This window comes from Sphaerodactylus townsendi, linkage group LG02 (assembly GCF_021028975.2).
Source record: "Sphaerodactylus townsendi isolate TG3544 linkage group LG02, MPM_Stown_v2.3, whole genome shotgun sequence".
Lineage (NCBI taxonomy): Eukaryota > Metazoa > Chordata > Lepidosauria > Squamata > Sphaerodactylidae > Sphaerodactylus > Sphaerodactylus townsendi.
In genome coordinates, this window is record NC_059426.1 from 116,679,241 (window position 1) to 116,692,469 (window position 13,229).

A 13,229-nucleotide genomic window follows, 5' to 3' on the forward strand; every position below is an offset into this window, starting at 1 on the left:
AATATTTTATTGCTAAGACAAATACCCTGTATTAAGTGAATATTTGAGCACTCATAGTCTACTTAGTGAATATTTGACATCAATTTTTTCCCAACTGATTTTTTAAGAATAGTTTTAGGGACTAACCTGGTTTTTTAATGTAGGCAGAATTTTTGGTTGTTGCAGCATTTTCACTCAGTCCACATAGATTCTCACTGAAGATGCGAAAATAGTATTCATTTCCCATGATCAAGTCTGATACAACACAATTTGTGCGTCGATAGTGATCAAACACAGTATACCATTCCTAGAAATGAAAGACTCTATTGTCAGAAAAGTGTCATAAATAATATGTCTAGTCTGAATTTATGGAATAATATGCAGAATGCAAAAACAGCAGCAGTGGTGAAGTGGTTAAGAGCAGGTGCACTGTAATCGGGAGGAACTAGGTTTGATTCTCTGCTCTGCCGCTTGAGCTGTGGAGGCTTATCTGGGGAATTCAGATTAGCTTGTGCACTCCCTTGGTCTAGTCACAGTTCTTCTGAGCTTTCTCAGCCCCACCTATCTCACAGGGTACTTGTTGTGGGGGGTGGGGGAAGGGAAAGGAGATTGTAAACACCTTTGAGTCTCCTTACAGGTGAGAAAGGGGGGATATAAATCCAACTCTTCTTCTTCTTCTAGAGACCAGTGTATGAAATGATGTAAATAAGAGAGTCACTAGCAGAATGGTCCACATGGGGTTGATTCAAACTACTAATGTAATATATTTTATTGGTTTCTGCTTACCACTGCACCCCGCCCCCAAGACACTGGTGAGACTTGGGGAACTGTTGAATGATATGCCATGTGCCATGGATGGGGGCAAAGTATAGTAGTAGAAGAAAAGTTTGGATTACTATCCCACTTTTCTCAAATGTAAAGAGCCTTAAAGTGGCTTGCAAACTCCTTCCCTTCCTCTCCCCACAATAAACACCTTGTGGGGTAGGTGGGACTGAGAGAGCTCGGAGAGAACTGTGACTAGCCCAAAGTCACCCAGCAGACTTCATGTGGAGGAGTGGCAAATCAAACCCTGTTTTCCAGATTACAGTCTACCTGCTCTTAACCACTACATCATGCTGGGGAAAGTTATTCCTGTTACCTCCCTTCTTGGTGCAGTACTTATTGTCTTGAGGGTTCCTGGCCCTCAGCAGGGGGGCAGGGTTCAGGGGCTGCTAGCAGAAAAGGGAAAATGATGAAAAAAATCTCATTCTGTTTAAAGACAGCTTAGATTCATCCCAGCAACCAGCAAACCAGCATCCTCATGAAAGTTGGTAACAATTCCATTCAAATATGAGAGCACAGTGGTCTCTGTTATAAGATTGTGAAATATATCCATTTACTTCAGTAATAATTCAGAGTCATAGATGCAGCTGTCCTGTAAGGCAAGATGAACCTTTTGTTTCTAGAATGTGATTAACCTATATAACTCCATGAATAAATATTTTCAGGTGATTATGCTGTGTGTCATTTTTGATTGCTCATGTTGTACAGTAACAATTGAACTTCCCATAATTGTGACATGTAGAGGTGGAGTGAGGGGAAACCACGCTGGGTGCATGCATGCCCTGCGCCCCTGCTGTGGCATCGCCCGGCCCTGCCCAGGAATGCCCCCGAAACTCCCCGCCATTCCTCCTCGATGGCCCAGTCACGGCTCTGCTGCTGCTCCACCCGGGGCATTGTGCCTCCCCGCCCCATGGGCGCTATACCACTGGTGACATGGGAAGGGCTTCATTTGTTTGTGAACATGAATTTTTAATGTAATGGGTATAAAGCAAGGCAGTATAACACCAGTCCTATATACCTTAGGGTGGTGTGTTCATAGGCTTGACCAAACCCTTACCATTGTTTTTTTATCTGCCTTCTGGACTGTGTATCCAGTGATCTGACCATTGCCGTCATCCTGGGGTGGTTTCCATTCCAGTGCAGCATTAAAGCCCCAGACATCCACAATCTTCACATTCTGGGGAGGACCAGGCTTGTCTGCACAAATAACACTTGTCATACAAATCTAGAGGTAAAGATCTACCTTCAACACAGACAAGAAGCACCCAGATTTCTTTCTGTTCTGCTCCTAATAGATGCGAAATTAAAGCAATTCTTAGTTGCCAACCATATATTGTAATTCCCATTTGAATGAGGCTCAAAATCTTTTTAAAGCTCTCCAAAACAAATGGGATAAGACTAAATGTTAGCTTATTGGTTGTTCACCACTGATCATTTAAAAGCAATGAAATTTTCCCTTACCCCTAACCCAAAAGCACTATTTCATAGTCGAACTCTGCAGAATGACTGTGCCACATAAAAGTTTAGGGTATTCATAAATACTGTAATCATTGCAAAAAATGAACATGTCCCTATGGCAAGATATGCCACTTTAATCCACATGCTAAAGCTCCACAATTTGGCTCCCACGTGGAGAAAAACAGCAGCACCACATTCAACCAGGCTTTAGTAACAAAACCACTAGAAAACAGTCACCCTCAATTGACTTCTACGCAGAAGGAAGCAATAAGGTGCAGCACCGAAGGTGGTTGAGAGATCATCACGTAGCCTGCCTATTTTCCAGCAGTGGGGTGAGGACATTCACTGGAACAATCAGGACATGATTATAATCTAATCTAAAATCTAATTATAATATAATCTAAAAATCTAATAAACACAGAAAGAATGGATATGAACTTACTGAGTGAAAGATTAAGCAGTCAAAGCACTGGATGACAATGTAAGCAGTAGGAACAATTTTGCCTTTATTCAGGGTATATTCATGCATTACACTTTCCATGCTAAATATATTCAGACTGATACCTTCCAAGGCCAGGAAACTGCCACTTTCTATTAATGGCAAAACAAAAATAAAGCTGTCTCAAGTCTTAGATCAGGAACTAAGTCATCTTGTGGACCCTGGAGTCACTGTCTGATTTAATATTGCTCCAACAATTTTCTGCATCTTGGAATAGGGGCCAAAATGTGTAGAGCAGGGGTAGGGAACCTTTAACACTCAAAGAGCCATTTGGACCCGTTTTCCACGGAAAAGAAAACACTTGGAGCCGCAAATAATTTTTGACATTTAAAATAAAGATAACACTGTATATATTGGGTTTTTTTACCTTTTACTCCGCTCATTCTGAGAAGCGCATGGATGCGTCTGCCCTGCTGCCTGCAGGGCGGGCAAGGATGGGGCCAGTGGCTCGGCCTCGCCGGCTGCTGGGAAAGCACCCGCCCCGCTCCAATGGGGCAGGCGAGAGGGGAAGCCCGCGTCACGGCCCAGCCAGCTGCGGGCAGTTGGTACGCCCACCCTGCTGCCTGCAGGGCGGGCAAGGATGGGACCAGTGGCTCGGCTCGTGGAGCCGCACTGCAAGGGCAGAAGAGCCGCATGTGGCTCTCGAGCCGCAGGTTCCCTACCCCTGGTGTAGAGGAATGCCAGCCTTCATTGTCAACATTGACATTATGACTTGGGACTGTTACAAATTTTCAGTATAATTCTTCATCTCATATACACAAAAAAATTCCAGTACTTTCTTACCCATAATCTGCATGGTGATAGCAACTTTATCACTCATATTTTCAATCTGCACTTCTACTTCATATGTTCCAGAATGGTGACGCTCAGCCTTTCTGATGAATAGGATTGTATCTGTGGTACTATTCCGAACTGCCACCTCCTTGGAGTCTAATGGCTGGCCATCTTTTGTCCAGATAACTTTAGGTCTGGGTTTGCCCTGCAGAAAACAAATGACCCGTTAGTAATTCTATTTTCACAGAAGTAGGCTGTTTTTATTCTCATCTCTTCCTAATACTATAAATGAAACCACTTGCAGTTTTGAGATGAACAACTATGAACATGTAACTAGAGGGTATAACAGGCATTTTAACTGCATTGTGACTTGCCTGTCTGGTCTAAAGATTGCAGATATCACCCCCTGTCTAGATAGGTTGATAGACAGTATTGAGGAGGAGTCAACTGTCATAGTGCACACTGGTGTCAGTGACATTGGGATATGTAGTTGTGCGGTCTGGAAGAAAAATTGAGGTATCTAGGTAGAAAGTTAATGGCCAGGTCCTCAAAGGTAGCATTCTCAGAAGTGTTACCAGTTCCATGCAAGTGGCCAGCAAGATAGGCACAGATAAGGTATCTCAAAGTGTGGCTCAGAAAATTACGGCAGGAGGAAGGATTTAGATTTGTTAGGCACTGGGGAACTGTCTGGGATGAGCTGAACCTGTGCAAAAGAGACAGGCTTCACTTGAACCAAAAGGGAACCAGGCTGCTGGCGATCAATATCAAAAAGGCGGTACAGGAGCTTTTAAAGTAATCCCAGGAGGAAAGCAGACAAATGCTGGGGAGCCTCTGGTTCAGGACAAGTCAGTCCAAAGGGATGACTGTACAAACCCTCAGGGTAATATTGGTAGGAGCATAATAGAACTTAGATGGTGAAGGACTGCCATGTGTGGTGACAAAGGGGCCGAGGGAGGCGGGAGTTGTTGGAGTTAGAAACGTTATGGGTGTCTGTATGTCAATGCTAGAAGTCTCTGAGCCAAACTGCGGGAGCTGGAGTGCTTGGTGCTCATTGCTCAGTGACAATTTAGATACAGTAGTTATCTTAGAAACTTGGTGGAAAATCTTTGGGAAACCATCATCCCTTGGTGGAAGCTCTATAAACCAGACAGGTATGTAAAAATGTGGGTGTACTATCACCCATCTGATCAAATCCTTGAGGCTGATCTGGAGAAGGAGAAGGAAATAAGGAAAGTGACTAAAGCAAATAAGGTTATAATATGGGGGGACTTCAACAATTCTCACATTGACTGAGTAAACTAGTGCTCAAGTCATGCTGTAGAAATGGGATTCCTAGACATCATAAATGATTGTGCACTGAAACAGCGGGACACAGAACCAACCAGAGGGGAAGTGATCTTAGAACTGGTTCTGTGCAGAGCTCAAGACCTGATGAGAGATGCTGAGGTTGAGAACAGTGACCACAATGCTATTAAGTTCAGCATTGTTGTCAGTGAAACACTACCCCTCAAATACAAAACTGTAGCATTTGATTTCAAAAGAGGGAACTTTACAAAAATGAAATAGTTAAAAGGAAACGGAAACGGAAACACTAGAGAGTCAGATCCCTAGAGGATGCTTGGAAGCTTTTTAAAACCACACTAATTGAAGCCCAATTAGAATGTATTTCCCGGACTGCCAAATCCAAAAGAATGTCTGCATGGTTAACAATGCAAGTCAAGGAAGCTGTAAAAAGTAAAGAGGCTTCTTTTAAGAAGCTGAAGGTCTGCACCAAAGAATTGAATAGAAGGTACCTCAGGCTCTGGCAAAAGAAATATAAACCAATCGTCAGGCATGCAAAAAGAGATTTTGAGGAACAGGTTGCCAAAAGTATCAAGATAAACAATAAACATTTCCTTAAATATATTTGGAGCAGGAAACCAGCCAGAGAAGCAGCCAGGCCATTGAATGACTAAAGAATAAAGGGATCGCTAAAGGAAGATAGAAGAGAAGATCAATGCATTTTTTGCTTCTCTGTTTACTGTGGAAAGTGTGCCAAACTCATGCTAAAGCCACTATTTTCAGGAAAAAAGTTCTACACCTATTGTAGTAATTAAAAAACAATCAGTCTCCAGGTCCTAATGACATACGAAACAGAAACCTGTTACACCAGACTGCAGATAACAACAACAAACAGCTAAACAGAACAAATAGATTCAGTCATATACCTGGAAAGGAATCACAATATTTATGGTATCGCCCACTTTCTTCATTAGGGTCTGCCTGAGGTTACGTGGCATCCAAATTTTGGGACGCTCTGTAGATAAAAGATTGATTCTAATTTACTGGATATTTCATAATCTTTATTGACATGAATGAAGAAATTAGCCTGGCAGTTAATATGAAGTATTTTATAAATCCCAAGAAAATTAGAATGAAAACTGTTAGTACAGTGCTAAGGATTATTCAGTGGTTGAATAATGTACAACAGTGTTGTACAAGATTGTGTTCAAATGAATTCAGGCCAGAAGCAAATTTTGTTGGAGCAACCTAAGCCACAGTGGGCCTGAGGCTAGAGCAGAAAAGTTGTTGCTGAATATAGGCAGAAACCTGCATCTAGTGGAAGCCTACCATAATTATGAACATGGGAGAAGCTGCAGCCTGCAACTCTAAGAGGGCAAACATCTCAATTTTGGCATTGTAATGTAAACTCCTTATCATACCCCTGCTATTGAATGCCATAAGTGGCACAGGGAACATGAATTAGTGTAAGAACATGACACAGCTTCACACAAAATGGAATTTTCCCAGAGACTCTGGGTCTCCATATTGTGTGTCAAAGGATGGGGAGAGAGTGTAACAGACTTCCCTCTGTGATACACCTCTGAAGATGCCAGCCACAGATGCAGGCGAAACCTTAGGAACAAGATGAACCAGACCATGGCCACACAACCCAGAAAGCCCACCAGAACCAGTTGAATCTGGCCGTGAAAGCCTTTGACAATACAAATAAACATTATTTTACACCTATATATATTTACTTGTAAAGAAGTAAGAGCATGGGCACTAAGGAATCATTTTCTATAGGGTTGGTTTTAAAATAAGGTCATCTGAAGAAGTCACCTCAGTCAGCAGATTTTGGGGGTCAGTACCTGCTCGTTCTGCCAGCCCCCTCTTGACATCTCTCCCCTGCCCATAAAACCAGAAGAGATCATCCTCCTTGTCTCAACTCTTTCACAGGCTAACAGCACAGCATAGCAGGCTGCATGGGCCTCACAAGAATTATCCTACCCCTATTTCTCGTTCTGCTTACTACTGCTGTGTCTGGAGTACCTCCTTTTAAAAGTCCTTCTGGATTGGCGATGGTCAGTGTCTCTTAGTTTATGATAGTGCTCTGAGTCAGTTAGCGTTCATTGGTATTTTGGTAAGTGTTCTTGATCATTCAAAACAGGCATGAGGAATTAGCAGTTGTCATACCATCTTTTTGAACTGAGATTCCTAAGGAAAGAACACACAGCTGGAAAGAGTGAAGTACATCCCCAAAGGGATCTTTATGCATTAAAATGCCAGCAGAATTATGTAACAGACCTACCGTGTGTGTGTGTGCGCGCGCGCGCGCGAGCATAAGTTCATTTATGGAGAGCTTTCTGATGGTGGGGGTTGTTTTCCCTGCCTCCCCACTCTGCTGGAAAGTCCTCTGGAAGTGGTGGGGCAGTGCGGCAGTGGTGCTGTCCCCAGCTGCCTTGGGCTTTGGAAGGGGCTGCCCATTTGCCCGTCAGAAGCAGCAAGAGGAGGGGGGAAGGGAGGTAGAGGTAGAGAGAACAGGCTGGGCTTATGAAATGACTGATAGCTGGCATATCTAGTCCCATAACATTTTAAAGCATCAGCATTTTCTATGGGAAAACCTGACCTCTAAAATCTGACTTCAAGTCTACTCCCAGAGAAAATAATGACCATTTACAATTCAAAGGGATTAGAGATGCCAACTAACAGCTGATTATGTAGACCTGGCCTTTTGTGCACTTACTGCTTGTGGCACTACTGGGTGCTTCACATGGGGTTTTCCTGCAGTTGCCCATTTAGAAAATAGTCTTCCACTGTGAAACATCCTCCAGCCATGCGGCTCCAATCGCCATTTTGCCCTCCCATTGCTTCCTCCTTGTGCGACCAGAATGTGTGACTGCATGAAAACCCCCAACCAGCTCTTGCCCTTGTCGCTCTTCTCAGCTCCCTCTCTTTGCCATCTGCACTTCCTGAGGGCTGGAGGGCTGGTAGCTGGCAGCCTTTCCCTGACTGCAGAGCTCTCTCCTGATCCTGCGTGTTGGGGGGGGGGGGGGGGGGGACAAAACCTGAGGGAAGAGGAACACTTTCTTGTTCACTTTGAAGCCATAGGAAAAGTCACAGTTTACCAGTTTTTGAAAATGCCATGACTTCTCTCATCTGCGGCACGGAGACTTTGGAAGAGGCCAAAATGAATGCATAATGGAAAGTCTATGGCAAAGGGAAAGTAAGCTCTCTGAGAAGTGGAACATAAGTTCATAAATTGCCTAGGTCTATTGTCCATGGGAAATAATCCCCCCACATCATATAAGTGATAGATAGGCTAGATTTCAACGTATAAACCTGGCTTCTCTATTACCCACAGAACATATAATGGGTCATTACTTCCTATGGGCAATAGACCTATCCCCTAAAGTCAAGTCCACCTGATCAGCTATTAATTGGCATTTCCAGGTCCTTTAAATTTTTAACAGCCATTAATTTCTATGGGGGTAAACCCGGTCTCTGATTTCTCCTATAATTTAGGAGTGTTTGGGGACAATTCAGATATTCCCAAGTTGGCCTGAAAACAGATAATTTCCAGTTTATTGTTCGCTCTTGTACTTTTTCCATAATCAGAAATTAAATGCTTTTGTGTCTAGTAAACAGCATGAATTTAGTGTTTGGGAGCACAACTTTGCAGATATCCTAAAATGAGAAGATATGTGCCCCCTTTTATTTCTCCCAGTACCACCCAATTCTCTAAGTATTTCTTCATTAGCTATAACGTCAGAGCTGGACTCAGCATAAAGAGTAGCACTTCTGTATACTTACGCAAGATTTCTTGGATAGTAATTGGCTCTTTGGTAATTGCTGGTTGACTTGTACCAGCCAGGTTTATAGCTGTAACCCGAAAATGAAGTTTTTCTCCTGTCACCAAATCCTTAATCAAGGCAGTCGTGCGTTCAGTTGGGCCATGAAGAGCTGGAATCCAATCTGTGGCTGTAAAAAACAAGATCCTTCACTTTAAAGACAGTCCTTTCCGATATGTCAGTCATTTTAATGAAAGTGTATCAATGCCCAGGTGCTGAGGTTCAGAGATAGTGGTTATCTCTGAACCTAAGGTTGTCCTGGAAGTATATGGCTAAACTTAGATTGCCATGGGTGGTTGAAATTGCTGTCAATTCACAGTTGACATTTGGTGACCTGTAGGATATTCAAGGCAAGAGACCTTCAGAGGTGGTTTGCCATTGCCTATCTCTCGGTGGGCTGAGAGAATTCTGAGAGAACTGTGACTGGCCCAAGGTCACCCAGCAGGCTTCATGGGGAACTGAAGCTGGTTCTCCACATTACAGTCTGATGCTCTTAACCATGCCAGCTCTCAGATTTCTATTTAGGGCCTTCCAGTTCACAGCCTATGCTCCTAACTCCTATGTTATATCATCTCTGTAATTATTATATAGAATTATAGGCTATATTTAATTTCTTCTGGGAAGACACACATTTCTGCCCATCCCTTCCAGATGTTTAAAGGCAGACACATGACTACCCCTCATTCAATGGCAATGCTGTTTCTACCCCATATTTTTCACCTTCAATTTGGTCAGTGGCCGCTTCCTTCATCAGCAAAGACAGCACAAACTCCTGCCATGAGAAATCATTGACTTAGAAAGGTTTTTAAAGGGAATTAGAGAAATTCAGAGAGGACAGACCTATCAATTAATATTACCTATGTTTCATGGCTAGAGGCAGTTCTCATAGGAGGGTCAAGAGTGGGGGAGGGTTATTGCCTTCATTTTTTTGTTTGTGGGCTTCCTGGGAAGCATGATACTGAATTAGGTGGTCTGGTTCAGGTGGGTACTTTGAAACATGCTGCCTGTGCCAGGGCTTACTCACATCCTTCTTTGCAGTACTCAATGTTGTAGCCATCTAGCCCTGCTGCTCCAACCCGCTCAGGGGGCCTCCACTTCAGAGTAACAGAAGTGTCAGAAATGTCTTCCACTGTAAAGTGTGTGGGTTCACTTGGAGGAGCTAAATAGTAAAAGAAATCCAAAGGCATTGGGTTAGTGTTGTGTTTAGTGTTAAAGATCTAATCTCCCAGTTCTCTGACTACTGAGATAGTTTAGAAATACTTACAAGTTATGCAAAATACAACATGGAACCATAATATAAGCAACAGAACATAAAACCTTATTAAAAAGTGAAATATCAACATGTCTTTAAATGCCAGTCTGAACAAAAACAGATTTACTTGCGTGCAGATTTCTTGTTATGATAGTTTTGGAGGAAGTTCAGCAAAACTTGGACCATGACAAAAAAGTCCCTGTGTTGTGCTTTTATTGATATAATCCAAAACATGACCTCCTTTGAAGATCTGTAAGTCTTTGTGAAAAGAGAGTGCACAAAGGGCATGGAAGACAAGTCAGGTAAGTGAATTTTGGATGCATTTGTATATTATAAGAAGGTCAGAGGTCACTATGTATTTTGTGGACTATCATCAAGTTTAGTTTTAAAAGGTATAGGTAGTCCCTGTGCAAGCACCATGTCATTGCTGACCCATGGGTGATGTAATGTCATGACATTTACTAAGCAGACTTTAGCTCGTTATGCATGTTCCACTTCCCCCGCAGCTGCTCACTTCTCAATGGGGTTTCCCTGAGGCTTTCTGTTCTTACCTGATCACCCTACTACAAAGCAAGCCAAGCCAAATAGTAGCCAACCTGACCTGTGGTGGCATGGAGGAGGAAAGAATGATCCTTCTACCTGGAATGCTGCCTTCTGATTTGGCAGAACAATGCCCTGAATGTAGGAGTCTGTTTGAATCCAGACTGCATCTTGGAAATGTGTCTGACTTTCCCTATGAAGCCAGGGAAAAGGCTGCACTTTACCCGCTCTCACAAACCACAGAGATCATCAGATCTGCACCATGATGAATGTGAGAGGGGGGATAAGGTGTCTGTAACAGAAACTCTGCCCCAAAGAGAATCTACCATCACTGCGAAGCAAAGCACCAGTGTATCATTGGCCTATATTTAAGGGGTGGTTTTCCATTGCCTTCCCTGGTCATCTACACTTTATCCCCAGCCAGCTGAGTACTAGCTACCAAAGTTACAAATTCAATTTTTTAGTAGCCAAAAATTACTTTTCAGGTTAAGCATGACTCCTGCTATTTTTGTGAAACAAGCTACCAGCACTGTCCATTTATTTCAAAAAAAAATTTTAATACATAAAAAATTCTGAACTAGAGAAGCACTACTTGTTATACAAGGAAAACATTTTTCAAAAGTCAGGGAAGGGTTTCATAAGTGTGGACCAACTTACATTTATTAACTCTGACTCATGTACCATTAAGATTATACAGAAAGAAAGAAGAAATTGCCGTAATAAACACATGGAGACTCCATTAGGTTACACCTTGTTAAATGTAAAATTTAGGTACAACCTTATATCCTTTTGTGAGCAGTGAAGAGAACATTTGGTTTGCATAGCACCTCCTCTGTTCCACTGTAAGTATCTTACAAACGGCAAACATGCCTTTCCAGCATTCCCAACAACAACTTCGCCCCACCTTTTCTTAACATTCAGCCTGCAGAAGAATTCTGGAGACTAAACACCGTATATGATCTTCATCACTTTAACAAAATAATGTTTTGTTGCACCATATGTGTGTTAATCACAAACCAGATAATACCGTGATATTTAAACATATTTGTGTGCCTTATTTCAAATAGGCAGAATGTTCTGTACTGTATAACCCCCCCCCCCCCCCCTACACACACACCATCACATAACAGATGGAGATTCTAATGTTAGCATCCCACCTACAGGTGTTGCAGCAAGCACTTCTTACACACTTGCTTTCTGGTTGCTACATTTAATCATAACCTATCATAAAAAATAACTTTTAAAAGCACATGCATCACGCAAAGAAGGATCTGGAATGCTAAGCATTGCCACACTGCAACCCCAAACCCTCTTCACCAGCACTATAGCCTGGAATTTCACTTCTACTCCAGTAATTTTTTTTCCATATTCCATGAGACTCTTTGGACCTTTTAAAGCAGTTTCTTTCTGCAGACGCTCTTCTATGACTTCTTGCTCCACAACCCAATTGTGGAGTGGTGATGGAAGACTGGAGTTCACCAACTGCTCTTGCAGGTTTTCCTCCTCTGCTGGCCCATCAGCGTCTGGAGCCTGTAGTTTCTCACAATTTCCTTCAAAATGTTTTGCCCCCAGATCAGGGCCCACCATAAGCTGGAGCACCACTTCAGTCATTTCATTTACTGCTGTCCTTCATTCAATCAGGGACTGAGGGTAAGGCTGCATGGTGTTTGGGTCATAGTGATTATTTATGGAAAATAATGCTACGGTTGTCATCTTAACTAGTGATTGCGGCAGCTTCACAGGGGGCTGGGATTAAGCCCTGCATCGTACACTGTGGTATTTGCACCCATAAGAAAAAGGGGAAGCTGAGCAAGGCTGGAGTTCACTGCCAGTTAGTTTCCCTCTCTCAACCAGACCCTGCTTGTCTCTCACACTTCTAATTTTAACAGTTAGAAATTCATCAGCAAATTCATGAAATTGGAACCTTCTGGTTACAGAGAGACTGAGGGGAGATTATTACAAACAGATGGAGAATAGTCAGTTAATCAATCACCTCTCCAAAACACCACCCCCACCCCCTCCCTCCGAGGTTGCTTTTAGAGTGTGTGAAGACAGAAAATGCAACTGCCTCTCCCTCTTTGGAGGTTTCAAAAGCAGTGTGATATGTTAGGAGACTCACCAATGGGCATGAAGGGCTCTGAGGCAGGACTAGGTCGAGACATGCCCACGGAGTTCACTGCATAAACACGCATTTCATAAACAACTCCTTCAATCATTCTCTTAGCTTCATAGGACAGATCATTCAGGAGGTCAAAATTCAGCCTCATCCACCTGTAGCTCTTTTTCTTTTTCCTCTCTAAGATATAGCCTGCAAATTGAAAAAAAAGTCTATAGTTATGTTGAGGAACTGGCTGAGGTGAGAGTCCGATTTGCCAGAGACACAAATTTTATTTATAATACATGCCCAGTCCACATTTCTACTTGTTAAATTAATTTTATTTCATGCAGGCCTTTTGTGCAGATATTGTTTGTGATGCTACTGCCAGGGAAGTGGGCGCAACTGCTCCTGCATGGGTGGGGAAGGTGGGGAGGAGCAGAAGACCCGAAGGAAGCAAAACACATACTGTTCTGCTTCACTTCCCTGTACAGGCAGGGCAAAAATCACATTTTTCCCACTATCACAAACTGCAGGGCTTCTCTGATCTGCAGTGTGGTGAGATCTGAAGAGGGGAAAACACATGAATAACTGGAAATCCAACCTGAAGGGCATGCACAGTCATTTACAAGAGCATAAATGGCTGCAGAGTTGGGGAACACATTACTGCTTTGATTGGATCTTGTTTACCCTGGCCTT

General features: G+C 42.8%; 1 protein-coding gene across 2 annotated transcripts in view; it reads right to left on the minus strand.

Annotated features, from left to right (window-relative positions):
- Window positions 1–13,229, minus strand: part of MYBPC3 (myosin binding protein C3) — a 61,222-nt gene that overhangs the window by 8,256 nt on the left and 39,737 nt on the right. For both annotated transcript variants that reach the window (XM_048486329.1, XM_048486328.1), the window contains 7 exons: window positions 12,555–12,743; window positions 9,668–9,802; window positions 8,606–8,773; window positions 5,740–5,828; window positions 3,542–3,737; window positions 1,859–1,998; window positions 127–286 (listed from right to left, as the gene is read on the minus strand). In XM_048486329.1, coding sequence (XP_048342286.1) covers window positions 127–286; window positions 1,859–1,998; window positions 3,542–3,737; window positions 5,740–5,828; window positions 8,606–8,773; window positions 9,668–9,802; window positions 12,555–12,743 — 1,077 coding nt within the window. The remainder of the gene's footprint in view (window positions 1–126; window positions 287–1,858; window positions 1,999–3,541; window positions 3,738–5,739; window positions 5,829–8,605; window positions 8,774–9,667; window positions 9,803–12,554; window positions 12,744–13,229) is intronic.